The following is a 26,028-nucleotide window of genomic DNA, read 5'->3' as shown; positions in this document are numbered from 1 at the left end:
ATATTATTATTACTTAGTTTATTCATCTTTAATTTGTTTCGCTTCTGAAAAGTATAAACAATTCTTAAGGCCCTCCGTTGCCTCCTCCAGATTATCCAATTTTTTCATTAAAATTATCTAAAAAGAAATAAAATTATAAAGAATATGTTAAAAGAAATCTATTTAACACATACCTTGGCTGCAGATACAATTTCGGTGGCCACTTTTAAAGGCATAAATTCAACGGTTTTTACGAGTTCCATGGGTCGTGTTTTTGCTACATCCTCAACAGTACGAAAGCCTTTTGCATAAAGCTGCTTTGCGCGATTCTAAAACAATAAAATACATTAAAACAGTTGTTTAAATATTAATTTAGATTTCCTATACAAATGTAGCAAAATAAAACGAAAAAAGAATACGAAAGTTTAGTTGTACATATGAATTGGGAAACAAAAACTAGCATTAAAGTTGCATATAAAAATTACGAAACCAAACTGGAAATATTGTTTTTAGGAAATAACAATAAGAAAATAAAAATTAAGGAAGACAAAAATTAGGAAATTTGAAAAAATAAAGAAACAAAATTGTGTGGTAAAAGTTTGGACAGAACAGAATTAGGAATAGGATACTAGAAAATAACAATTTGAAAAAAAAATGGGCAGACAAAAATTGGGAATTAAAAAATAAAAAGTAGGAAGCTAAATGGGGAAAATAAAAATTAGGGAAGACCAAAATAAGGAATATTGTTATTAAGAGATAAAGATTAAAAAAAAAAAAAAAAGAAACCAAATCTTGACCTTTCCCACTTTTTGTCTTTCAATATTTTTTCCCCCTACATTTTGTAATCTGTATAATCTGAATATTTTTCATAGTTCAATTTTCTTATTTATGACTCCTTTTCTTTTCTTCCTTATCTTGGGTTCTAAAAATGTTATTCCTTTTTTTTCTTCTATTTTGGTAATTCCTTAATAATTATTTGCATGAGATATGATTATTTTAAGCGCTTACAATCTTAACTGCAGGAAGTTCGAGCAGTGCTTCCAATTCCAAAGTGCCACAGCGATCTATTTTATGGTGGATGCGTTCAAACAATGGTTTATAGCACCAAAATTCATCCATTTGCTCGCAGAGTCTGACAATGGCGCTGGCCGCCGAAGTCGATTGACTGATGAGATGCTGCAATGTGCCACGTTCGATGTTGTACTTGTTGGCCACGTTGGGTAGAGGCAACAGATCCATGACATCACACAGTATAAGCACTTTGTAGAGACGATTCAATTGCAGGACCAATGGGCCCTGCACTGACTGTGTTTTGGCCAATCTGGCGGCAAGGGCTTCCGTAAAGCCCAGTTGTTTAAATAATCCCTGCTTAGCTGCTGACTGCGAAGTGTATTCCCGAAAGAGAATGCTGGCATCCGCTGGAAAGAGTTCGTCACCACGCTCATTGGAATTGAAGCAGACAACCAAATACAATAGATGCGCATAGTTGCTGAGGATCAATTGCTGCTGTGCCTGCTTCAGTTCCTTGTGTATGGCAAAGGCACGTTTGTAATCGATGCCGGCTTTGTAGGCGGCCCGACCAATGCTGGTCAGCTGAAACCTTGTGGACTGACTAATGAGCAGACGACGATTTGATCCAGGCCCAGATACTGAACCGTAACCAAACGAATGCTTGCTTAGAGTCATATCCTGTGTGGTCATAATATCTGAACTGTTTGGCGTTCCTTTTGGCACACTATCGCATAGTTTTAGAACTTTGTTTTTAAACATATCACGCAGGATTCGCAGCACCAGCTCATCCACAGCTATTTCCAAGGCATTAGCCTGCACAGCCAGCAGTGTGCTGTTCACCAAACGATTTAGATCACGTCGACAGTCAGCCAGATTTAGTCCAATAACGCTAAGAATTAAAGACTACAAATCATTTTAGAGCTATACATTTTTTAATCAAGATATTAAAGCGATTTAAGATGAGTTTTACAAAATAGCAAACATTTGCAAATACAAACTAAAACAACAAAAATTTCGAAAGTAGGTCATTTGGAAATAAAAGTTTGGAATTCAAAATTAGTAGTGTTATATATGAATATATATGAATATATTTATTATTCGTACTTCCCTATTCTCATTTAGGTTTAATTTAAGTTATACTGTTAGTTTTTTGTTTGTTTTTGCAATTCTTATAAAAATATTAAGATTTCTTTTGTGGTATCATTAAAGTTGTATTCTCACCTGCAAGCCAACGGCTTCCATTTGATCCAAGGAGCTCAACGCCTTGTCCATGGGTGAGAAGAGCATTTCACCCACTTGCAAATTGTCCTTGCTCTGTGTGATAAGAATACTTTCGCCTGCTTCACCTAAACCAGCGCGACCAGCGCGTCCAACCATTTGCTTGTACTTGCACAGGGTCATAAAGTCCTGACCGACGTAGGGAGCACGGATAATCACACGCTTGGCGGGCAGATTAACCCCGGCGGCCAATGTGGATGTGCAGCAAATGACGGTGATGACGCCAAAACGATAGGCAGTCTCAATATATTTGCGCTCGTCCGTTGTGAGGCCGGAATGGTGATAGGCAATGCCATAAGGTAATGTCTTGGCCAGCACGGGACTTAGAATGCCACACATTGCGTCCAGGGCATTCATAAGATCAACTTTCTCGCTCTGGCGATGCTCAAAGAACTTTTGTTTAGGCACAATTCGGCTTAAAAGAAGCGCAACATTCTCGCAATTCTTGCGTGTGGGACAAAACACTAGACAACAATGCTCCGGTGCACATTCACTGACCAAACCAGCCAGATGATCCGGATCAGCGCGCGCCACAGCAGAACTATACTGCAACAGAATATTGATACAAAATTAATTCATACTCAGTAATTAATATGGACTAACTCACATTGTAGTTAACGCTACGCTTTAGCACGAAAATGTCCTCAAGTGTTTGCCCAGATGCATTGATTTCCAGTATATCAGTGCCACATTTGATGTATTCCTTCAACTCCACCGGACGAAAGCCTCGCGTATAAACATCCGCATGCAGAAAAGCAGAAATCTCATTCAAATTTCCAATCGTAGCACTCATGCCCACAATTTGAATGTTGGCTGTAAAAATTGCAAATTCGTGCAAGTTTCTATTATGTAATTGCTTGGCCTTTAAATTCAATCTGCATATAAATTTTGCTTATTTAGAAAATTTAAAATTTTTTGATCATAGCCATGGGTTGATGGTAAGTGTCCTTTAGAAAATTTTATTATTTTTCAAAAATCAAATTTTAAATCTCAAGCTTTCACTTTTAATCAACTCCTTATATCGAAATTAGTATAAAACAACACTTTAAACTTGATTTTGAGAACTTTCATTTTCTTGTAAAAAATCATGTCAAAATCAAGAAGTAATAGCTTGTAAAATTGCTAGATCAAAAGTCTGCCCAACTTCAAACGATTATAACTTGGTGAAAACTAAACCGATTTTAAAAAGCAGAATTTATTTGATGCTTGATCATTGCTTACATTCTGCTTCCAATTTTGTTACAAAAGAAATGTTTTATACGCTACGTACCGTTCAAAAACATAACTTTGCTGAGAAATGCTTCTAGTGTGGCGCCACGTCCACGTTCCCCAATCAGATGCAGTTCATCGACAACAACCAGGCCAATCTCATGGGGTCTTTCAGCATCAATTAAGCTGTCCATAAGGACGGCACCTTTTTCTATAGATGCAATGAACAGGCTACGTCTCTTGCGCTGTGGCTGTGGCGGACACTTGCCCTTGCCCGCCGTATACTCGTCAACGATGAAGTCCATGGCAATTGCAAACGGTGACATGGCACTGACCTTCTCCTGCACTATGGACACATACGGAAGAATGAAAAGAACGTTACGTTCCCGGCAGAGCAGCTCACGTAGCATTAGAATTTCGGCAACCAAAGTTTTTCCGCCACTTGTGGGCAGTGCATAAATGAGATTCTTGCGCTTTCGGATGGCAGGAAGATTGAGGCATTCATTTTGCCACTCTGCAAGTGTATTTATTAATGAATTATATAAATAAATTATAAAAATATAAATTATAAAAATATTTGGAATTCGTGTGAGGAAAACTTAAAAAGGAAATTTGGAAAAAGAAAACCTTTAAATTGGAAAAAAAAATTGTAATCAAAGTTAGGCAATTTTTTATAAGGAAATAAAGATTAGGAAAATACAGATAATAATATTTGGAAAATGCAAATTACGAATTTACAAAAATTAAAATATTTTTTGAGAATTAAAATTGGGGATTTTTATCATTTTTGTAATCTGAATATTTTATGTAGTTGAGTTTTCTAATTTTTGATTTCGTTTTGAATCTGTTAATTCTTTTCTTTTTTTCCTTATCTTGAATTACTTAATTTCTTAAAAAGCATTCGGAACTCGTATGAGAAACCATTTAAAATTATTAACAGGCATTATTTTAAGCTTTACTTGCCATATAAACTGTTGATTCCCTTGTGCTCAAATATCAATTTTTTTACCTTATCCGGCAGTCCATAGAAGTCGCCCTTGGATGGAAAACTATCTTCTTCCTTGGCAGCTTCAAATTCAGCAAATACCTGTGTCTGCCAATCCAACTGATCGAGATCGAGTTCAGCTGATTCGTTTTGGGTTTGGAGCATTGTGCGATTTTTAGCAGTCTTATATGTTTCGTATTGTGTGCCCTGAACAATGCCATCTAGAATGGATTTCGATATGAATGACATGGACTGAGACATGGAGACGGAGATGGACTCGTCTTCGGTTCTCTGGTTGATCTGCTTCATCTCTGCTGGCATTGCATCCAAGAAGAGTTGAGTGTTCTGCACATCTGGCTTGTCATCGTTATCAATTCCCTGGAAAATATCCTCAGCCTCAGCCAGGCTCAAGTCGGACATGTTGATTGCTTTGAAACTTGACTGCTCCTTTGGACTCATCTGGTTCACCTGATTCACCTGCTCATCTGTTGCATTCCTTCTGCTAGACAGAGATAAGTCACCAAACAGACTGTCATCCGCTGCTATTTGCGTCATGTTGCCTTTGAATGGAGCAGACACCACAGCATCTTGGCCACTAAACATATCCTCTAGTTTCACATGGGAAAAGAAGCTGGAGTCATTTTCCGGCCAAAGCACACTTTCATTGTTTTCCACCGCGCTCGCACGAGTGTCTGTCGGCTTAACACGCTCAATGCAAATGCGTTTTGCATTAACAATGCGCAGTGGCGTTAATTTGTCATTTCTATTTGTTCTTGGCATTTTGTGCAATATTTATTATGTACAACAGAAGCGCGCCAAAAATTTGCAACTCAGCTGACTATTATGTCAGGGCTGCACTACACAAATCGACCTTGCAGCCCTCGCAGCTGTCTACAGTATCTACTAGTATTTTCGGTATTTAATTTTATTAATTTTATAAACATTTGCGACATTACATCGATATATTTGGCGAGATTTCATAAAATAAGCAACTGGTCTTAATGACCGACGCCGCGCAACAGCTTTTTCCAATCTGAAATTTAAGAATTACCAAGATGGTCAAAGCTGGTACTACTTACAACCACCGGCACAAAGATATATCTGGTGAAAATACGCTGGGAAGACATCCTACCTGAAAGTTTGTTTTGAAAAACTATCAGTACTTATCCAGATTTCACGCCAGCTTAATTATATGCAAAGATAATTGCGTTACCTTAGAAAAAATGCGAAATGTAAAAAAAAGATCGGCAGAAAAGCACCAAAGCAAATCATAATGTCGATTTATTTGGCGGTATTTTTTAATATAAACCAACTGGTCACACTGACATACGCAGGTCAATTTTACCGCAACAGTTGTAATCCGAGATTGAAATAAAATATAATTCGACATTGCTGTTTTGCTAATTCATGGATAATGGCCCCAGTAGACACCTACTGGTACCTGGAGCATCCAACCACCGGCAGAAAGATAATTCTGCACGCTGGTGAAAATACGCTCGGCAGGCACTCAACCTGCAAGTTTATTTTGTGCAGCTTTGACTTTTTGTCCAGGATGCACGTCAAGTTGATTGTCAGCCATAATAATAGTGTTGTTGTGGAACAGTTGGTAAGTGTTGCGTTTAGTGGCATTATGTATGTTATTAATATTTGCGTATGTTTATATGAAAAGAACGCACTCAATGGCGTCTTTATCAACAACATTAAAATGGTGAAAAAGACACAGTCACTGAAATGTGGTGACATTATTGGACTTGGAGTGGATATGGACAAGAAACCAAATGCTGTGGTGCCATCAAATCATGCGGTATTCAAGTTAAAACAAACCTGCACAAATGCCGACGAAACTGTGCTCATTTCGGATGACGAGGGAGACGAAGTGGGCAAGAATTTTGAGAATCTGCAGAATCAAGAGATCAAACAAGAGATAAGGCCGCCAGACCCAGAGCCAGAGGCAATTGACATGGAGATTAGAAGCTACAATGAGAATCGCGAAATACATTTGCCCAAATTGCCAGATGTGAAACAGGAACATATATCACAGGCAACCAAGACTGTTCAAGAACTATTTGGAGAACCCGATGAGGATTTCCTAGAGTCCGCTTTAAATGTAAATCCCTATGTTTACAAGCAGCTGAATAACAATAATAATAATGTGAACGCCAAAAAAGCCGGCAAAATATGCGATGGCGATATTATAGAGTTAAACGACAACTCCACATCTAATAATAATGATTTAAGTAATGTAAATGTCAATGATAATGGCGTTATCATAAAGTTAAATGACAACGCCACATCAACTTATAATAATTTAAATAATGCAAATGTAAATGAAACTGTCAATAGTAATGATAATGCTGACTATGATGAAGTCATGGCCATGTCGCAAGCTGTGCTGCAGGAGATGAAAGAGGAAATGGCCGATACACGCAACGATCTCAGCGAGGAGGACTTTCTGTCGCCGTTTAAAACCGAAACAGATGTGGCCACCCGTATCATCGATGATGAAATTATCATTATTGAAGATGATGATGATGAGCTCTTCGAAAAGGTGGCAGATTGGTCATCGAGGCTGCTTTCCCAAAAGGTCATGTCTCCGATATATGGAGCGGAAGGCCAGGATGCCGAGGGACAGCATCAGAGTCTGCAGGCAGAGTCAAATCTTTATACCAGACGCAGATTCAAATCGCTGCGCATTGAAGACAGCGACGAGGACGTTGCTGATCCTGGTCCTTATCCTGCCCCATGCCTAGGTACGTTTTAAACCCTTCAACAGTCAATTAGGGTATCTCGAATACCGATATTTTTTTAAGGAATTACAAAAAAAAACAAACAAATTCGGAAGTAAAAAGAGGAAACATAACTTAGGAATTTCATCTTAAAAAAAAATGCAGAGTATAACAATAAGGGGCAACAAATATTCAAAAGACAAAAATTGCGAAAAACGGTCGTATGTTTCGTTGTTAAAAATGGATCAAGGAATTGCAAGAACAACTTGATCCAAAAGGCTATTGTTATGAATTCGATAAGAAGGTGAATAAAACCCGATAATACATTGGCGAACGATATCCTATATTCGGGTGCAATCATCCCATAATATTAAAACCCCACAAAAAATCCTCTACACGAGGTAAAAGTCTAGTGACAAAAGCAATTTCTAGCCCCAAAATTTCTGATATCCAATTTTGTGACGAACAAAATTCAGTTTAATATAAAAAATTTAAATAAAAATATAAATTAATAAAAAAAAAACGAAAATTGACATTGTGCACTGTTAATTGCAATTTTCGCTTTTTTTATATTAATTTATATTTTTATTTCAATCTCAGCGTGATTTAGCGTTTTTTAGTCGTAGAACAAACATTTCTAGATTTTCGAAATGGAATAAATCCCCATCATTACATCTAAGCTTTTTTAGCGCTTTGATGCAAACAAACATTTTTTTTATCTCATTTTGAGAAGTCCACTAAAATTTTCAAATTTATTTATCTTTTGAACCAGCTATTGGATTTGGGTGATCGAAGTATTAATCGACGCGTATTTTTAGTTAAAATTTTAAAAAAATAAAAAATTTTACCAAAAGGCCCGAACAATCCCATTAGCTGCAATTATTGCAATTTTCCCCCCTCCCATTTACACCCCCGTATCTCATGACCCAGGTGAACTAGAAAAAGTTTTAGTATGCCATTTTGTAAGTTAAGACCTAAGTTTAAACCTTTCGATCGGTATACAACTCGATGTGATCGGACAGTCATAGCAAATTTTCCAAATTAGCTGTATATATTGCTAGTCGCCTTTCGCACCCTTCGTGGTGCTTTCGTCCCTAGCGCGAACTGCCGTCCACAGTGATTTTTAAACTACATAATGAAAGAGCTACATGAACAAGATTTGAAAATTTTTTAAGTTCTCGCCGGAATGAGGCCCGAGAGAAAAAAGCGGGATTTTTAATAAATATTGATTTTAGCTTATCCTTATTTTTGTCTTTCCAAATTTAATGTAATTTTTGGTGTTCCAATTTAATTTTAATTATTCCTAATTTTTGTCTTTCTAATTTTTAGTTTTTAATAACAGTATTTCTTATTTTGGTTTTCGATTTTTAGTGAGTTATATTTTTCGACTTTCGTATAGAAAATCAAACAAATCTATTAAAATAAATGTATATTTTCTTGCAGCTGTGCCAACCACAACTGTGGAATTGAATATCAAACGGTGCAGGGTGCGTCTAAAATCCATTGATGTGTCACAGTATCAACCAAATACAAGCGACCCAAGTGACGCCAATGAGAAGTCGGATGCTATGGCTGTCGAGTCTGTCGAGCCTGTGGATCCTCAAGCGAATAGCAATCAACTATTGGAAGTGATTCTGGTACCACAAACGACGTCTAAACCGAGTAAATCGAAGTCAAAAACAAAGACAAGCAAAACAAGCAAGCGAAAACCGGAAAAATCTTCAGATTCTCCTCCTAAAGAGCTAAAGAAATCTTCGCAAAAAGTTGTGTCAGTTGCAAAGCCAGCAGAAACAACAAAACGGTTGCGCGATAAACCCAAATCTTGTTATTTGGAAAGCCCAATGGAGGTAGAAACGAATGATCCTAAGCCTTCTACTACAAGTACTACAGAAAATGTTTCTAAGGCTAATACGATGAGCAGTCGTAGAAAGTTTATTTCCACACGATCGGATTTTTTTGAGGGCATCAAAGAGAATGGAAAATCTTTAACAATAGAGCCTGTGGATCCTAAGTCGTCCACTACAAAAGATGTCCCTATACCAGAAAATGTTCCTAATGCCAAAGAGTTGGCAAAATCTTCACCAAACAAGACTCCAATAGCAAAGCCAGTAGAGCCATTCAAACTAAACCACTCCCGCTTACGCAATAGATCCAAATCTTGTTACATGGAACGACCCATGGAGTTAGAAACAAATGATCCTACAAGTACTTCAGAAGATGTGCCTAAGACTAATGCAATAAGCAGTCGTAGAAAGTCCATTTCTACACGCTCCGAACTTTGTGAGGGCATCAGAAATATTCTAGAAAATATAGCACAAAATGCAGAAGATTCACATATATTAGTACCCGAAGTTCCAATAATAAAAAAACCGGAAACGCCAACAAAAGTAGTCAAGAAAAGCAAGGATTTAAATCGAGGATCAAAACCAGTTAGCGAGGAATCAAGTCGAGGACCAAAACTTGTAACAGCGCCACATTTACCTGTACATCGTGGCAAATTGCGCGGAGTGTCCGCCGAACAGAAGAAGGAAACGGAGAAAAACACAGTGCGAAAAAATGAGATTTTGGATAAACAACGAACGCTGGAATACCAAGTGGAAATGAAAAAGAAATGGTATCAAAAGCCAAAGGATAAGAAAAAGGAATATGAAGAAAATAAGAAAATGCGTCGTGAGCATTTGCAAAAACTGGCGGAAAAATCCAAGGAAAAATCAAACAACTCCACGGATACTGCAAAAGGAGAGAAGCGTAACCAGTTACACGTGCCCACACTCGGCAATTGCAATCGTGGTGAATTTCTAACCAAGGAATTGCAGCCACCAGTGGCAAAGAAAGCCAAACTGGATAAGGAAACGGATAAAAAGCGAAAGACGTCTCTAAAAGCAATACCAAAGCGTCGTGCCACCATTGAATGCTTCTCACAAAATTTGGATGAGGCTAATCCCAGCGAGAATTGGGCTAATGCCGGCGAGAATGCGCCTAAGAGTCCGCCGTTCTACTATTGTCGTCCGCCGGAGCGTAAAGAGGCGGAAATGGCGCGCAATACACGTACCTGCAATCGGGTTACATTTGCCGATATGGATCGTGATTTTAAATATCGACAGGACATGAATAAATTGTCTAAACGCAATCGTCATGTTCGATTTAATGATGATGTTCAGATCAAATACATTGAACGTATCGAAGGTGCCATGAGAAAGGTGAATAATGCCAAGGATACCAACAAGTTTTCACTGAGTAAATACTCTGAGCGACGGGAATGGGCACAGACCAAGGGAAAATTGGAGAATTATACGGATCTGATAACCGGAAATATACTTAGCTGGGGTAATCAATGGCTCTTACTAGGTAATCCAAGTGATGTGGCCGAAAAGGATGTCCTAATGCCAATACCAACCGAATTCAAGAGCTACAAACAGTACAAAGAGTAAGTGAATAAATAGTTACATTATTCCTATAAATATTAATTTAAATTTAATGCAACATACACAGAACCATAATACCACTAATGAAGCTGGAGCTACTAACCACCATAGAACGCGAATATAAATCCAACAGCACCACATTTGAAGTCACTCTGAAGAGCTATTCCAGGGAGAACACCAGACATCGTCCACGTTTCTTACTGGTCACAAGATGTTAGCAAATTTCTCTTTGCTTTTATGATTATGTTTCAATATTTTCAAATAATTTCCAACTCTATTTTTAGACAGCAACAAGCCCGTTAAGAAATATGACCTTTATACTCTACGCAGTAGCGATCGGTTGAAAGAAATCTTCGCGACATTGCCCCGCATGCAGCGCATAGCCGGTAAATTTTCCAAATATATTATTATTACTAATATTTACTGTCTGGATTCCCATTAACAAGTTTTTACCAACACTTTAAACTTGATTCTTAAAAAATTATCCCTAATTCGAAAAAAAAATTTGAACTTGTTACTAGGTCAAAGGTTTTTTTTGACGTCTTAATTAATTCTTCACTAAAATTTTATTTATTTCGATTACAAAATAAATGTTCCTCCAGATTTTTTCTCCAAAATTCATTCTACGTTTGAATTTTGTTCATTTTGAAAATTTTATTATTTTTTCAAAATCATAGCCATGGTTCCATGTTGATGGTAAGGGTCCCCCCTTTGAAATTTTGAAAATTCAAAATTTTAAATCTCAAGTTTTCACTTTTAATTATCTCCTTATATCGAAATTAGTATAAAACAACACTTAAAACTTGATTTTGAGAACTTTCATTTTTCTGTAAAAAATCATATAAAAATCAAGAAATATTTTGACTTGTAAAGTTGTTAGGTCAGAGGCGTAAACAACTTCGAACGGTCGTAACTTTGACAAAACTTACCCGATTTTCAAGCGGAATGTCATTTTAATCATGATTTTGCTCCAAAATTGATTCTGCATTTGAATTTTGTTCATTTAGAAAATTTTATTATTTTTCAAAAATCATAGCCATGGTTTCATGTTGATGGTAAGGGTCCCCCCTTAGGATTTTTGAAAATTCAAAATTTTAAACCTCAAGTTTACACTTTTAATCAACTCGTTATATCGTAATTAGTATAAAACAACATTTTAAACTTGATTTTGAGAACTTTCATTTTTCTGTAAAAAATCATGTAAAAATCAAGAAATATTTTGACTTGTAAAGTTGTTAGGTCAGAGGCGTGAACAACTTCGAACGGTCGTAACTTTGGCAAAACTTAACCGATTTTCAAGCGGAATGTCATTTTAATCATGAATTGTCTCCAAAATATATTCTGCGTTTCCATTTTGTTCATTTAGAAAAGTTTATTATTTTTCAAAAATCATAGTCATGGTTTCATGTTGATGGTAAGGGTGCCCCTTTGGAATTTCGGAAATTCAAAATTTTAAATCTCAAGTTTTTACTTTTAATCAACTCCTTGCATCGTAATTAGTATAAAACAACACTTTAAACTTGGGTTTAAGAACTTTCATTTCTTTGTAAAACATCATGCCATATTGGACAAAAATAGATCAAAGGTTTCACCAACTTGAAACCTACATAACTTTGTCAAAACTAAACCTATTTTCAAACGGAATCTTATTTTGATCATTATTTAACGTCTTATTTCAATTCTACATTTAAATTTAATTAATTTTTAAAATAAAATTTTGTCTCCAGATCTTGGTTGCGATTTGAATGCTAAGGGGGTCTGCTTTGGAATTTTTAAAATTTAAAATCTCAAGTTTTTACTTTTAATTAACTCCTTACATAATAATTAGTATAAAACCTATTGATGAAATAGTTACATCGGTATGTACCGAAACCAGAATCGATATTTGTTTCGGTTTGATTGCCTGATTAAGTTTTTATTTATATACTAATCTTTATTGATTGTTAATATTAAAACTAATCTAACCTTACATCGCAGGCAATGTATACGAGTTGACCTTTGAAATCTTGCAAAAGGACATTTCAATGGAAATGCTACAACCCGTTAAGACGCTAACTTGTCGGCCAGTTGTGGATAATATGCGAGTGGAGTTGGGTGCATTTAATGGGGTTTATCAACTTGGCCGCTCGCCGCTCTTCCAACGCATCCTGCAGCCCAGCGAGAATGTGATATCCTTTGACAGCAAGCATTTTAAGGGCGCCGGATATAGAGGCTTCAAGCGACTGAATCCCCATCAGACGGACATTTGTCTAAGCACCTGGATACGCCTGACTGACGATTCGACACCAAGTATAACACTGATACAGGGTCCACCGGGAACTGGCAAATCGGCGGTCATCTATAATTTGGCGCTACAGTGCACATATGGAACCACACATCTCACTCTGGATCGCAAGATTCTCATTTGTGCGCACAGCAATGCAGCTGTGGATAATATCACCTTTAAATTGAATCAGGCAAGGAATGCTATGGGTCATTCCAAGTTTCACTTGTTAAGATTTGGTTGCTTTGAGAAGATGCATCAGAGTGTGCGTGAGGTGTCGCTGGAGCAGCTGCTGAGCCAGGAGCGTGAGGAGAAGCGCAAACGTCTGACACCTGACAATGTAGCCAGTCTACTCCAACAACAGCTGGAGCTGATAATGGAGATTGCCGAGATCAAACAACGCTCGGTGCAGCTGAGTTATTTGCAACAGCAACTGCAAACGAAGGAACAACAACTGAGATTGGTCAATGAGCGACTGAATCCACCGTTGACGCCACGGGAGGAATACGAGCTAACCAAAAAGTATATACAACGTGCCAATATTGTGTGCACAACCCTTTCGAGCTGCGTTAAATTGGCCACATTCATAGATTACTTTGATGCGTGCATCATTGATGAGGCCACACAGTGCACCGAACCCTGGACTCTTCTCCCACTTCAGTTTGGCGTGCGAGGATTAGTACTCGTCGGAGATACACAACAATTGCCGGCAACAGTGCTATCTAAGAAGGCCATTGAATTTGGACTGGGCAACTCAATGTTTGATCGCATACAGCGTAACTTAAAACAACAGCTCCTCAAGGAGAAGGGAAATAGTTTTGTACATACCAAAGTCTACAAATTGAGTATGCAGTATCGCATGCATCCAGAGATTTGCCGTTGGCCCAATAATTACTTTTATGAGGGTGAATTGGTCAATGCCAATTGCACACAGTATCTAACATCTCCCATTATTCCGTATTGTGTCATCAATTTGAGTTTCACACGGGACACAAATGATTCTAGCAGTCGGAGCATTAGCAACGATGAGGAGGCGCGTTTTGTGGCCAAGTTGCTGATGGAGCTGGATAAGCATATGCCCGCTTCAAAGTTTAGATATGGATTGATAACGCCTTATAGCAATCAATGCCATATACTCAGCCAAATGATACCGAGTCACATGAGCATCACACCGCACACGGTGGATGCGTATCAGGGTCAGCAGCGAGATGTCATTATCCTGTCGAATGCACGCACTCGAGGCGTTGGCTTCCTTACCAATTACCAGCGTCTTAATGTGGCCATCACTAGACCACGTCGTTGTCTAATCATCTGCGGCAATTTCGATGACTTAAAGGTACGTTATTAAACAAATAAATATATAAATATTATTCATGTAAAAGTAACATCCCTTTTTCTATTTTCTTGTTCACAGGCTGTAGATATGTGGCGTCATTTGCTGGATGATGCTCGAAAACGACAAATTTACTTTGATCTGAAACGCAGCGATGTCAATGAATTAAATCGCTCTCTGATTAAAAAAATTCTTGTTAAGCCCATTGAAATTTAAGATAATTCTCCTTTAGATACGGTGTAATCCAAACGATTCCAATATGTATATATATGAATATATATAATTGGCTCTTAATTAAGTGCACTGTGTATAAACACCTTTACTTTGATCTGAAGCGCAGCGAGGTTGATAAATTAAATCGCTCTCGAATTAAAGATCATTTAAATGATTTAAAATAATATAAATCTATATATAATACACATAAGTGTGTGAGTGCCATTTAAAATTTGTTTGTTAATTTTCCATTTACATTCATATTTTTAATTTCGTTTTGTAACATCAATAAAGACTTTTCTTATATCTTAAACAGTTTGATATAACTCTGAATTGAATTGAATAAGTTCACGGAATTGTTTATCCATGCGTTAACCAAAGGATACATAAATATTATAAAATTAAATTTATATAAATGATACGTTTTGAAAAATGGAAAAATGTTTTATAATGTTATATATATATATATATTGCACTAGACATAAGTTACTCGCTTGTAGTACGTATTTTTCACATAAATTAAAATGCTTTAAGTTATAGATTTGTACTATATAGAGAATAATTCACATTCTTATATAGTTTCGCCTCTTTCGACTTGACTCACAGGCGTTGTCGCTCTCTCTCTCTCTCTGGACTAATAGTTAGTACACATAAGTATATAAATACTATGTATATAATTTACACATGGAGACACACAAACATCAAATTTAGAGGATTGTTTTACTGGTGGTTATTTTAATTTTCTTATTTTGCTTTGCCTTTCATTTTCGTGTTTTCATTCGCATTTTTTTAGAGTTTAATTCGATTTGGTAAATAGTCAATCTCAATTAAAATTAATGGAATCGCTTAACAACATGTCTCCGATAAGCGGATTACAATTGCACTATATAATGCTATTATGATAATAATTATAATAATAATAATCGTAACTGAAATAACTTAAAATTGTAACAACAAAAATTCTAAACTATACAACTAAAAAACATAACAAAAATTATGCTCAAAATTATAACTATTCATTCTATTGAATCATTTTTTAAGGAGACTTTAACAGCATGCGCTGTGTTTTCATATACAGATTTTATGTGTATATATGGGTAATTTATAATGATTATATATAGAAGTACGACTAAAGCAAACAATTGTTGTTGTCTAATTTTTTTTTCATTTAGTTTAGCATCTCGCCAAGTGAATCTTTTAAGGACTGATAGATTTGGTATTGTTGATCCGGCTTTAAATTATAAATCTGCAAAGTAATTTCAAAACTTTGTAAATATATTTAGTTCTCGTTTGTTGTATAGTGAACAACAAACCTGTGTCAATAATTTGGCCGGCGATGGAGTTCTTATGAAACTCGAAATGTAAACGTTGACAAAGGTGGCCATCAGGAACTGACAGTCGAAGCGATCCATTATACCGCCATGGCCAGGAATCATATCGCCAAAGTCCTAAAAAAAAAAACACAAATCAATTAGTGGAAAGGAAAAAGTCAGGTTAAGATTCAACAAGATATATACACTTTATGGGGTCAGACATTTTGTGATTTCCGTGTATAAAAAGAATATGATAAGTTCACTTACTTTAATTTTGAATGCACGCTTAAAGCCGGATGCAAAGAAGCCACCAAAGGGTCCAATTATTGAACTGAACAGGCTCAATGAAATCGAGTGCCATATGAATGGATAAATGGTCAAAGTTTTGCCAATGCCAAACTGCAATTCAAATCAAAACAAACAGCATTTCGTAAAGGTAAGTATTATAGTGTGTGTAATGCTTAATCTTACCAGTTTAAGACTGTACTCCTGTGGCGTGAACAGATAGCTGGGCACACAGGACATTGTCATGCGACCCAGTTCCTCCGAGTATTGTATGGGACAGATAAAGTATTGGTAATTGCACAATAACAGTGAGAATAATATGCCAAAAAGAACGGTGGCAAAACCACCACCAATAAAACCTTCCCAGGTCTTCTTGGGACTGAGCTTAATGAGGGGTGTGCGTCCAAAGAAGAAACCAAAAACATATGCCATGACATCATTACAAACAATCATCGATACGGGCACTATAAACCATATAAGACCCTCAAATATATTTTGTATAATTAGATAACTCTGGGTGACGACAATCAGCAACGAGACGTGCGTCCAGGCGAATAGACTGAACTGCTTGATATAGTATTTCTTCACAAGCGAGAGCACGAACCAAACAAAGCCAATGATATACAGGGCGAACGATAGGAAGCGATGATATGTTACCAAGAACTTCAGATATTCCTGAAAATATATAAGTTACAAATTGAAAATAATTCGTTTTAAAAATAAGCTGAATCACTTACCACACGATTAATGACGACTCCAAAATAGTCAACTAAATTTTCGCCATAAAAGAAATAGTTGGATGTGAGCAAGAAATACCAGGAGAGACTACGAAACCAGGGCAGACCGTGAATGCGATACACTTGATAGCCAATTGAGATAATCTCCTGAAAGCACTTCACTTGTACCAACAGTGTCTGCAAATGCAATAATATATATAGATAATATAGACATAGACAATTAGGTGTTTAATAGTTGTACACCTAAGTATAGTTAGTCACGAATGCGTTTTGACAAGATTTATACTGGTTTTTTTGTTTAAAAAATTGATAACTTCAATCTTTAAAAATAAAATTAAAATCAATAATACTTATATTTTTGTAAGAAACAGTATTTAATCAAACAACTTTTTGGACTAATTGTGTGGGTATCATCATTTAACGCACCGTAATCATCAAGGCCAAAGGGCCACCGTAGATTATCAATGCAAATCCACAAATCATAATCCACGTAAAAATGCCGCGAATGACCCAATTCTTCCAGCTGAAAGAGTACAAAATTTATATGTATTAATACAAATAAATAAAAAAAAAAACCAATTGAATGCCAACTAAATATTATTATATGAATTCACTATGAGAATATATGTATTTCCAACATTATAACAATTTGTTTTCAAAATGGAAAATTGACCTTTAATTTTGATGTGTGTGAATTATTGGTTGTTGTTATTTTGCCGCCATATGCACACAGCTGTGTGTTGAAATATTAACGGAATTTCTTACGCTCTGACCCACAAATAATTATGTATCAATGCGTTGTAAATAAATAATGTTTTTCTATGCACATACCGATCTGGTAAATCCTTAAGTGCAGAGTCCAATATCTCTGGCGTTTTATCAGTGCCTTGAGGTAGATTCTTGGCCAGCTCCTCAACGAATTTCTCCTCTGGTATTTTCTCTTCCTCTGAATCAACCTGTTAAAGTATCAAGTAAAAAGTTGATCAAAATAAGATATTTCACACTTAAGCGTGCAAAATCAAAGTCCAATTCCGTTTGCGCACAGTTAGTCAAACAAATTTTTTGACAAGAAAATCGTCTTCGTATTTAATTTTTTTTGTTTTTAATTTCAGAAATTAAAAAATGATGTATAATGAAATTAATTGAGAATAACTATTTTTAAAAAAAAAATAAAAGCTAAATATGTATTGCTTAAATTTGTGAAAAGATGCTATTCTAGATACATAATCAATTTACTCTTACGAAAAATAATGATATACACTGATTTTAACTATTTCTTTAAATACAAAAAAGTATCAATATATGTAAATTTTTATATTTTCCAATAAATAGCTTAATTGATCATTTACAATATTTTTTAAATTTAAAAATGTTTTTTATGGTTCTTAAGGCAATTTAAAAAAATTAATGAAATCCATCATATACAAGTAAATAATAAATAAATTTGTGAATTATTAAAATTGGTCAAAACAAGAACTTGACAATATAATCAGCAAGATACGAATATATTTAGGCAATTTATCCAAGCTGTCTGTGGTTGGTTGTTAAGGTGGCGTGTTTTGTTTGCTTGTCAAATATTAGTGAGGTCTGATAAGAAAGTAGTGAAAGGGGCATTCTCTTTAAGTACTAAGTACTAAGTAATGGAATAGTGAGAATTTTTGGCAAAGTGCGGCACTATTTTCATTATCAATTAAGAAAAACACGCTGCTTGAAACAAGCGTGTCTTTTTTTTAGCTTTGAGAGTCTCATTTCTAGCAAGCTGTGCTGAGGTAATTCTTAGTGGGTGGTTGGTGGATTCGTTGTTCAGCCACTTAATTGAATTTGCTTGCAACAGATTCTTTGTTAGTATTCTTGTTGTTGTATTATGACTGCGAGAACGCAGTTTATTTGTTATTGGTTTTTCATCGTTTCCCCACTCTCTCTCTCTCTCTCTCTGGCTGTCGTTCGCCGCTCTCTGGATGGCGCTCTTTTACCACCTGCTTGTGCGTCAGAGAATAACAAAAACACAGCACAGAGAAACATACACATATGTATGTATGCATGTATGCAGTATTAATGTTGTTGTTGTATGCGTATACATACATTTTTGTCTCGTTTTGCTTTGCGCTTCAATTATAGCCAATTTTGAATAGCGAAACGTAAGGATTCAGTCATTCAATTACGTTTATATATACACACATACATAGCTGGAATGTCATTTTAGTCTTATTGGACTGGGTAACAAACTTACATGATCTGAAGAATCAGCTGCGCTGCTCGCGGCAGCAGCAGCAGCAGCATCGTCCGCCTCGTTGTCTGCCTTTCTGCGTCGCACTTCAGCCATACTTATGCTTTCAACAAATTCCGCAACTAATTTAAATATTAAGTTTTTTCAAATTACAGCTTTAGCGCAGTTGTTGTGCTTCACAAACAAGCACTTAAAAAATAATACGTCCGTTTTTCACTTCAACACAACACACCAATGTTGTCAAATGTAGAGTCAGTACTGCCAACTATTTTTAATAGTCATGTCGCAACAATTGAACGGGCTGGCAGGCTTGGCTCTCGGATTTATAGCCATTTTCATTTTGTGATCAGTTAATTTAAAAATGAGCTTTAATCTGAAACTTCTATTAGTTAACAAAAATTTTGAAGTAATTTTTCTTAGAGCTCTTAACATTTTTGGGTTCAACTAAATCAAACTTTGTTACGCACAACAAACTCCCAGCATTCATAAAAAAGTTCGCCTTTAATTTATCTAAATTCGAATTAATATGTTTTTATTAACTTGTTTGGTTTTTTGCTAAATTATTGCAAAAACCCAAAAAAAAAAAAAAAAAAAATTTTAATTGTTAACCGTTTCAGACTGTGATAAATAAATATCGCACTTTTTTTAAACGTTTAAACTATCGGAATTTTTTCTGAGACTTAAGGCTGCCACCCCGTTGTGTTCGACTTCAAAAAAGTTGGCAGCATTGTCAATCTAGCTATTTTTCGGTTGGTTTTTAGCAATTTTTTCCTTAAAAAAGCTAGCAGCACTGTTGCCGGCGTCATTTGCAAATTTTGCATTCCTTTTCCTGTAATTGCAAGGAATCAACTAAAATTAAAATAATGGCAGCGGCAATTGACGGCGTTTTCCCCGCAACATTGCAAGAATTGATTAGAAAGTCGAAAGTGTTGGTTGTAGGCGCCGGCGGCATCGGATGCGAGGTGCTCAAAAATCTTGTGCTCAGCGGCTTTACGGAAATCGAAATTGTAAGTTACGAGTGACAAGTTTGAATAATAAATTGACCAATGCTTCAATTTGTTTTAAGATTGATTTGGATACCATTGACCTGAGCAATCTAAATCGCCAATTTCTATTCCATCGCGAGCATGTGGGCAAGTCAAAAGCTCGCGTTGCACGAGAAAGTGCTTTGAGCTTTAATCCTGATGCGAATATCACTGCACATCATGACAGTATTACATCGTAAGTGTGTGTGGTGAAATTGAGAACGTGGTGAATTATCAAAATGTATTATAGTGTGGTGAATACATATTTCACTTTGTTTATTTCACTATGATCTGACTCATTGTTATTGTTGTTATTATTATCTTTTTAATTTTACAGCACTGACTACGGTGTGAGTTTCTTCAAGAAATTCGATGTTGTGTTGAGCGCGTTGGATAATCGAGCTGCTCGCAACCATGTGAATCGCTTGTGTCTGAATGCAGATGTGCCTCTGATTGAAAGTGGCACCTCCGGCTATAACGGTCAGGTGGAGTTGATCAAGCGCGGCTTAACCCAATGCTACGAATGTACACCGAAAGAAAAGCAGCGCAGCTTTCCCGGCTGCACCATAAGAAACACTCCCTCGGAGCCTATTCATTGTATTGTGTGGGCCAAGCATTTATTTAAGTGAGTTACACATGAAAACAACAAATTATTTAAGTAAAACAATTCGATAAATCGACTTTTGTAGATTCAAAAACAGATTAATTGATGTCTACATCACTGTCATATAAAAATTTGCATATATAGATCATAACTTGGGCTCTAAATGAATTCTGTATTCAAATTCTACATTTTCATCGCCAAGATTCAATTTCGGTAGTAAGGGTCCCACCTTAAAATTTAAAATCTTAAGCTTTCACTTTTAATCAACTCTTAATATCGTAATAAGTAAAAAGCGACACTTTAAATTTGATTCAGAGACCTTTAATTTTTCTGACAAAATTAAGAAATATTTTGACTTGTAAAGTTGTTAAATCAGAGGCGTGATCAACTTCGGACAGTCGTAACTTTCTTAAAAATAAACCGATTTTCAAGCGGAATGTTATTTTAATCATGGTTTGGCTCCAAAATTTTTTCTGCATTAAAATTTTGTTCATTTAGAAAATTTTATTATTTTTCAAAAATCATAGCCATGGTTTCATGTTGATGGTAAGGGTCCCCCCTTAGGATTTTTGAAAATTCAAAATTTTAAACCTCAAGTTTACACTTTTAATCAACTCCCTGTATCGTAATTAGTATAAAACAACATTTAAAACTTGATTTTGAGAACTTTCATTTTTCTGTAAAAAATCATGTCAAAATCAAGAAATATTTTGACTTGTAAAGTTGTTAGGTCAGAGGCGTGAGCAACTTCGAACGGTCGTAACTTTGACAAAACTTACCCGATTTTCAAGCGGAATGTCATAATAATCATGGTTTGGCTCCAAAATTCATTCTGCATTTGAATTTTTTTCACTTAGAAAGTTTTATTATTTTTCAAAAATCATAGCCATGGTTCCATGGTGATGGTAAGGGTCCTCCCTTAGGATTTTTGAAAATTAAAAATTTTAAACCTCAAGTTTACACTTTTTATAAACTTCCTATATCGTAATTAGCATAAAACAACATTTTAAACTTGATTTTGAGAACTTTCATTTTCTGTAAAAAATCTTGTCAAAATCAAGAAATGTTTTGACTTGTAAAGCTGTTAGGTCAGAGGCATGAACCACTTCGAACGGTCGTAACTTTGACAAAACTTCCCGATTTTCAAGCGGAATGTCATAATAATCATGGTTTGGCTCCTAAATTCATTCTGCATTTGAATTTTGTTCATTTAGGAAACTTTATTATTTTTCAAAATCATAGTCATGGTTTCATGTTGATGGTAAGGGTCCCCCCTTAGGATTTTTGAAAATTAAAAATTTTAAACCTCAAGTTTACACTTTTTATAAACTTCCTATATCGTAATTAGCATAAAACAACATTTTAAACTTGATTTTGAGAACTTTCATTTTTCTGTAAAAAATCATGTCAAAATCAAGAAATATTTTGACTTGTAAAGTTGTTAGGTCAGAGGCGTGAGCAACTTCGAACGGTCGTAACTTTGACAAAACTTACCCGATTTTCAAGCGGAATGTCATAATAATCATGGTTTGGCTCCAAAATTCATTCTGCATTTGAATTTTTTTCACTTAGAAAGTTTTATTATTTTTCAAAAATCATAGCCATGGTTCCATGGTGATGGTAAGGGTCCTCCCTTAGGATTTTTGAAAATTAAAAATTTTAAACCTCAAGTTTACACTTTTTATAAACTTCCTATATCGTAATTAGCATAAAACAACATTTTAAACTTGATTTTGAGAACTTTCATTTTTCTGTAAAAAATCATGTCAAAATCAAGAAATGTTTTGACTTGTAAAGCTGTTAGGTCAGAGGCATGAACCACTTCGAACGGTCGTAACTTTGACAAAACTTCCCCGATTTTCAAGCGGAATGTCATAATAATCATGGTTTGGCTCCTAAATTCATTCTGCATTTGAATTTTGTTCATTTAGGAAACTTTATTATTTTTCAAAAATCATAGTCATGGTTTCATGTTGATGGTAAGGGTCCCCCCTTAGGATTTTTGAAAATTAAAAATTTTAAACCTCAAGTTTACACTTTTTATAAACTTCCTATATCGTAATTAGCATAAAACAACATTTTAAACTTGATTTTGAGAACTTTCATTTTTCTGTAAAAAATCATGTCAAAATCAAGAAATATTTTGACTTATAAAGTTGTTAAGGTCAGAGGCGTGAGCAACTTCGAACGGTCGTAACTTTGACAAAATTTACGCGATTTTCAAGCGGAATGTCAATTTAATCATGATTTGGCTCCAAAATTTATTCTGCATTTGAATTTTGTTCATTCAGAAAATTTTATTATTTTTCAAAAATCATAGCCATGGTTTCATGTTGATGGTAAGGGTCCCCCCTTTGAAATTTTTAAAATTCAAAATATTAAATCTCAAGTTTTCACTTTTAATCAAAAAAAATATAAATTTTGTTTATTTCGAACATATAATTTTTCTTTCGACTATAGACTGATAACTATCGTAATAAGTATAAAACAACACTTTAAACATGGTTCTGAGACGTGTCAGTTTTCTGTTATAAATCATGTTAAATCGGACATGTTTTTGGACTTGGAAAGTTGCTAGTTTTTTTTACATTACTACATCAAATATTGATCGATATGGAATTTAAAATAATACTTTCAGTCAACTATTCGGTGAATCTGTTGAGGATGAGGATATATCCCCCGATGTCGCTGATCCCGAGGCAGCTGAAGTCAACAAAGACGGTGCCGGTGACGCTGTTGCCGTGGATAAGGATAACGATAACGATAGGAAGGATAAAGAAAGTGAATCCGAGTCCAACTCGGAATCCAATGGGAATGTGGTGCGCATCAATACGCGCCAATGGGCCAAAGATTGCGCCTACGATGCTGGCAAATTGTTTAACAAGTTCTTCAACGAGGACATTAATTACTTGCTACGCATGTCGAATCTCTGGAAATCCCGCACGGCACCCGTGCCCGTGCAATGGAACACCCTGTTGCCACAGGGCGTCAAGGAGGCTGAAGGATTCGAGTTGGCGCGTCAACATCACAAAGTCTGGACGGTGGAGGAATGTGCCCAGGTGTTTGCCAATGCGCTCAAGGATTTAAGCGCTGCTTTTCTGAAGCTAGAGGGCGATGATACCTTGGTCTGGGACAAGGATGAGCAGGCGGCCATGGATTTTGTGGCTGCCTGTGCCAATGTGCGCTCCAACATCTTTGACATTGAGCGCAAGTCGCGCTTTGAGATCAAATCCATGGCGGGCAATATAATTCCAGCGATTGCGACCACAAATGCCATTACGGCCGGAATATCCGTAATGCGCGCCTTCAGTGTGCTCCAATCCAAGTGGGAACAGTGCAAGGCCGTCTATGCCCGACTCCGTCTCAATGGACGTAATCAGTTTTTGGTTGCAGACGCCTTCTTCCCGGAGCCCAACCCCAATTGCTATGTGTGTGCCAGTGATCCGGCCATCACACTACGCATCGATACCAAGCGTGTCCAGGTCAAGGCATTCCGCGATGAAGTACTCATCAAAGCTCTAAATATGGTCAATCCAGATGTAACCGTGGAATCTACAGGATCCATTATCATCTCATCGGAGGAGGGTGAAACCGAATGCAATGAACAGAAGATGCTTTGTGATATGAATATCGTGGATGGCATCATTCTCAAGTGCGATGACTTCTTCCAGAACTACGAGCTGAGCATCATCATATCACACTTTGAGGCGGAGCGAGAGGATTCCTTATTTGAGGTGATTGCGGATAAAAGTCAGTTGCAGCCAAAGCAGCAGAAGAAATCTCAGGGCAAGGAGGAGACAGAGACGGAGTCCAGGTCCCAGAAGCGTACGGCGAATGGCAAAGATTCTACGGATGATGGTCCCTCAACCTCCAAACGTAATCGACCCACTAAAGTCGATGATGATGATGATGATTGCCTTGTAGTTGAGGAGGAGGAGGAGGAGAAGGAGAATGACGTTGAACAGATTGTAAGCTCCACAACTGATAAACTTGTCGAGGCAAGTTTTCCGAAAACAGCAGCAAAACGCAAACCCAGTAAAGAAACTAAAAATGAAGATATAACCGAAATTCTGGACTCATCCGAAGAAGAAGAAGTGGGTCCTACTAAGAGTAAACGCACTAAATTAGATGAGCCACAATCTGTGGAAGTAATCAGCATTGATTAATAATAGTGCATACTTTAAAGATCCGTACTTATATAATTCTCAAATTGAAATAAACACTTGAATTTTAAAAATGTCATCTAATATAGATACATCCTCGAGAGAGATCAAAATGTATATATATATATATATATATATATATATATATATATATATATATATATATATATTGGAGAACAAACTGCATTCATATTTCTTAATTTTAATTTTAAAAAATGCCAAACAGAAATAAACAATTGAATTTGAGATATATCTACAATTCACATTTAATAAAAAACATCTTTGGAGAAATCAAAAATATATGTTATTTTAGAAAAAAATGCATTAATTTAACCTTTATTTTAATATTTATTTTTTTAATAAAATAACTAAATTACCAAATGGAAATAAACAATTGAGAATGCAAAAATGCCGTTGCAGTGGAAACGTGTTATTAAATTCTGCCAGTGGAAAACTGTTTAAAAGGTGGGCAGCATCACAACCTGTCAATTTTGTGCAATCTGGCAACTCTAAATATATGTAGTCAACAAAAGGTGCGTGTTTTGTGTAATTTATTAAAATATATAAAATAAAACGTTCACGTTCTTACTAGATGTCTTTTGCAAGCAAACTACTGAAATCCAGCGACCGTCTATGGAATGGATTAAGCGCCGCGCGTAGTTTCCATGGTCTAATGCGTTCCACAATCATTGGATCATCTCCAACTTCGGATCACATCTCAATTGGTCAACAATTGGTGCCGGCTACAAATACAGCTGGATTACTTGCGCCTTTAAATGCACTAGTTCAGCAGGTGGCAGGATTCAAGGTCAAGGGTCGCCTAAAGCGTCGATGCAGTGATTGCTATGTTGTGGTGCGCCAGGAACGCGGTTATGTCATCTGTCCAACACATCCGCGCCACAAGCAAATGTCTATGAAGAAACGTGACTACAAGTCCTGGATCCTGACTCACGCCACACAGTCCAAGGAGAGGGGCTTTTAATTTATTGTTAATTCAAATAAATATATAAATATAGGCATAATTTCTAAATAATAAACATATTTAGAAATTACGCCTCTTCCATCTAGATCTGAAATTGGGTTTTGTGTTATCTTGGGAAGCTTTGATTCAATGCAGTAGCAGACTAGTTTTAATTGTTATAATTGTTAAAACAATTAATACTGTTTAAATTTCATAAATGTATTTAATTTAACTTAACAGTTTTTTATTACAAGCAAAGATTTTTGTAATCGCAATATCTTGTGTTGTTTT

At 36.0% G+C, this 26,028-nt stretch overlaps 5 protein-coding genes across 5 annotated transcripts; 3 read left to right on the top strand and 2 right to left on the bottom strand.

The window, feature by feature from the left end:
• Window position 1: 1 nt before the first annotated feature.
• On the bottom strand, window positions 2-5,317 carry LOC117788030 (helicase POLQ-like). Its single transcript, XM_034626685.1, has 7 exons — window positions 4,441-5,317; window positions 3,539-3,991; window positions 2,876-3,081; window positions 2,212-2,814; window positions 988-1,893; window positions 174-308; window positions 2-117 (listed from the first exon to the last, which is right to left on the bottom strand). The coding sequence occupies exons 1-7, from the start codon at window positions 5,240-5,242 to the stop codon at window positions 19-21; spliced, it is 3,204 nt and encodes a 1,067-aa protein (XP_034482576.1). The 5' UTR covers window positions 5,243-5,317; the 3' UTR covers window positions 2-18.
• Window positions 5,318-5,845: 528 nt separating this feature from the next.
• LOC117786729 lies at window positions 5,846-14,633 on the top strand. The gene is made up of 9 exons (XM_034625086.1): window positions 5,846-6,068; window positions 6,132-7,212; window positions 8,632-9,064; window positions 9,113-9,386; window positions 9,558-10,615; window positions 10,681-10,826; window positions 10,898-10,999; window positions 12,591-14,212; window positions 14,291-14,633. Exons 1-9 carry the CDS (start codon window positions 5,877-5,879, stop codon window positions 14,423-14,425), a joined length of 5,043 nt encoding a protein of 1,680 aa, XP_034480977.1. The 5' UTR covers window positions 5,846-5,876; the 3' UTR covers window positions 14,426-14,633.
• A 945-nt stretch (window positions 14,634-15,578) lies between these two features.
• LOC117786728 (phosphatidate cytidylyltransferase, photoreceptor-specific) lies at window positions 15,579-19,245 on the bottom strand. Its single transcript, XM_034625085.1, has 8 exons — window positions 18,988-19,245; window positions 17,589-17,713; window positions 17,184-17,280; window positions 16,758-16,934; window positions 16,207-16,695; window positions 16,003-16,134; window positions 15,736-15,870; window positions 15,579-15,668 (listed from the first exon to the last, which is right to left on the bottom strand). The coding sequence occupies exons 1-8, from the start codon at window positions 19,078-19,080 to the stop codon at window positions 15,591-15,593; spliced, it is 1,326 nt and encodes a 441-aa protein (XP_034480976.1). The 5' UTR covers window positions 19,081-19,245; the 3' UTR covers window positions 15,579-15,590.
• Window positions 19,246-19,787: 542 nt separating this feature from the next.
• LOC117787999 (SUMO-activating enzyme subunit 2) lies at window positions 19,788-24,864 on the top strand. The gene is made up of 4 exons (XM_034626651.1): window positions 19,788-19,991; window positions 20,051-20,205; window positions 20,347-20,634; window positions 23,252-24,864. Exons 1-4 carry the CDS (start codon window positions 19,848-19,850, stop codon window positions 24,777-24,779), a joined length of 2,115 nt encoding a protein of 704 aa, XP_034482542.1. The 5' UTR covers window positions 19,788-19,847; the 3' UTR covers window positions 24,780-24,864.
• A 436-nt stretch (window positions 24,865-25,300) lies between these two features.
• Window positions 25,301-25,852, top strand: LOC117787272. The gene has a single exon (XM_034625754.1). The coding sequence runs from the start codon at window positions 25,369-25,371 to the stop codon at window positions 25,756-25,758; it is 390 nt and encodes a 129-aa protein (XP_034481645.1). The 5' UTR covers window positions 25,301-25,368; the 3' UTR covers window positions 25,759-25,852.
• Window positions 25,853-26,028: the final 176 nt, after the last annotated feature.

Source organism: Drosophila innubila, assembly GCF_004354385.1.
Source record: "Drosophila innubila isolate TH190305 chromosome 3L unlocalized genomic scaffold, UK_Dinn_1.0 0_D_3L, whole genome shotgun sequence".
In the NCBI taxonomy this organism is placed as follows: Eukaryota; Metazoa; Arthropoda; class Insecta; order Diptera; family Drosophilidae; genus Drosophila; species Drosophila innubila.
Note: the sequence above shows the minus strand (reverse complement) of the source record. Positions and strands in the feature narration are given on the sequence as shown.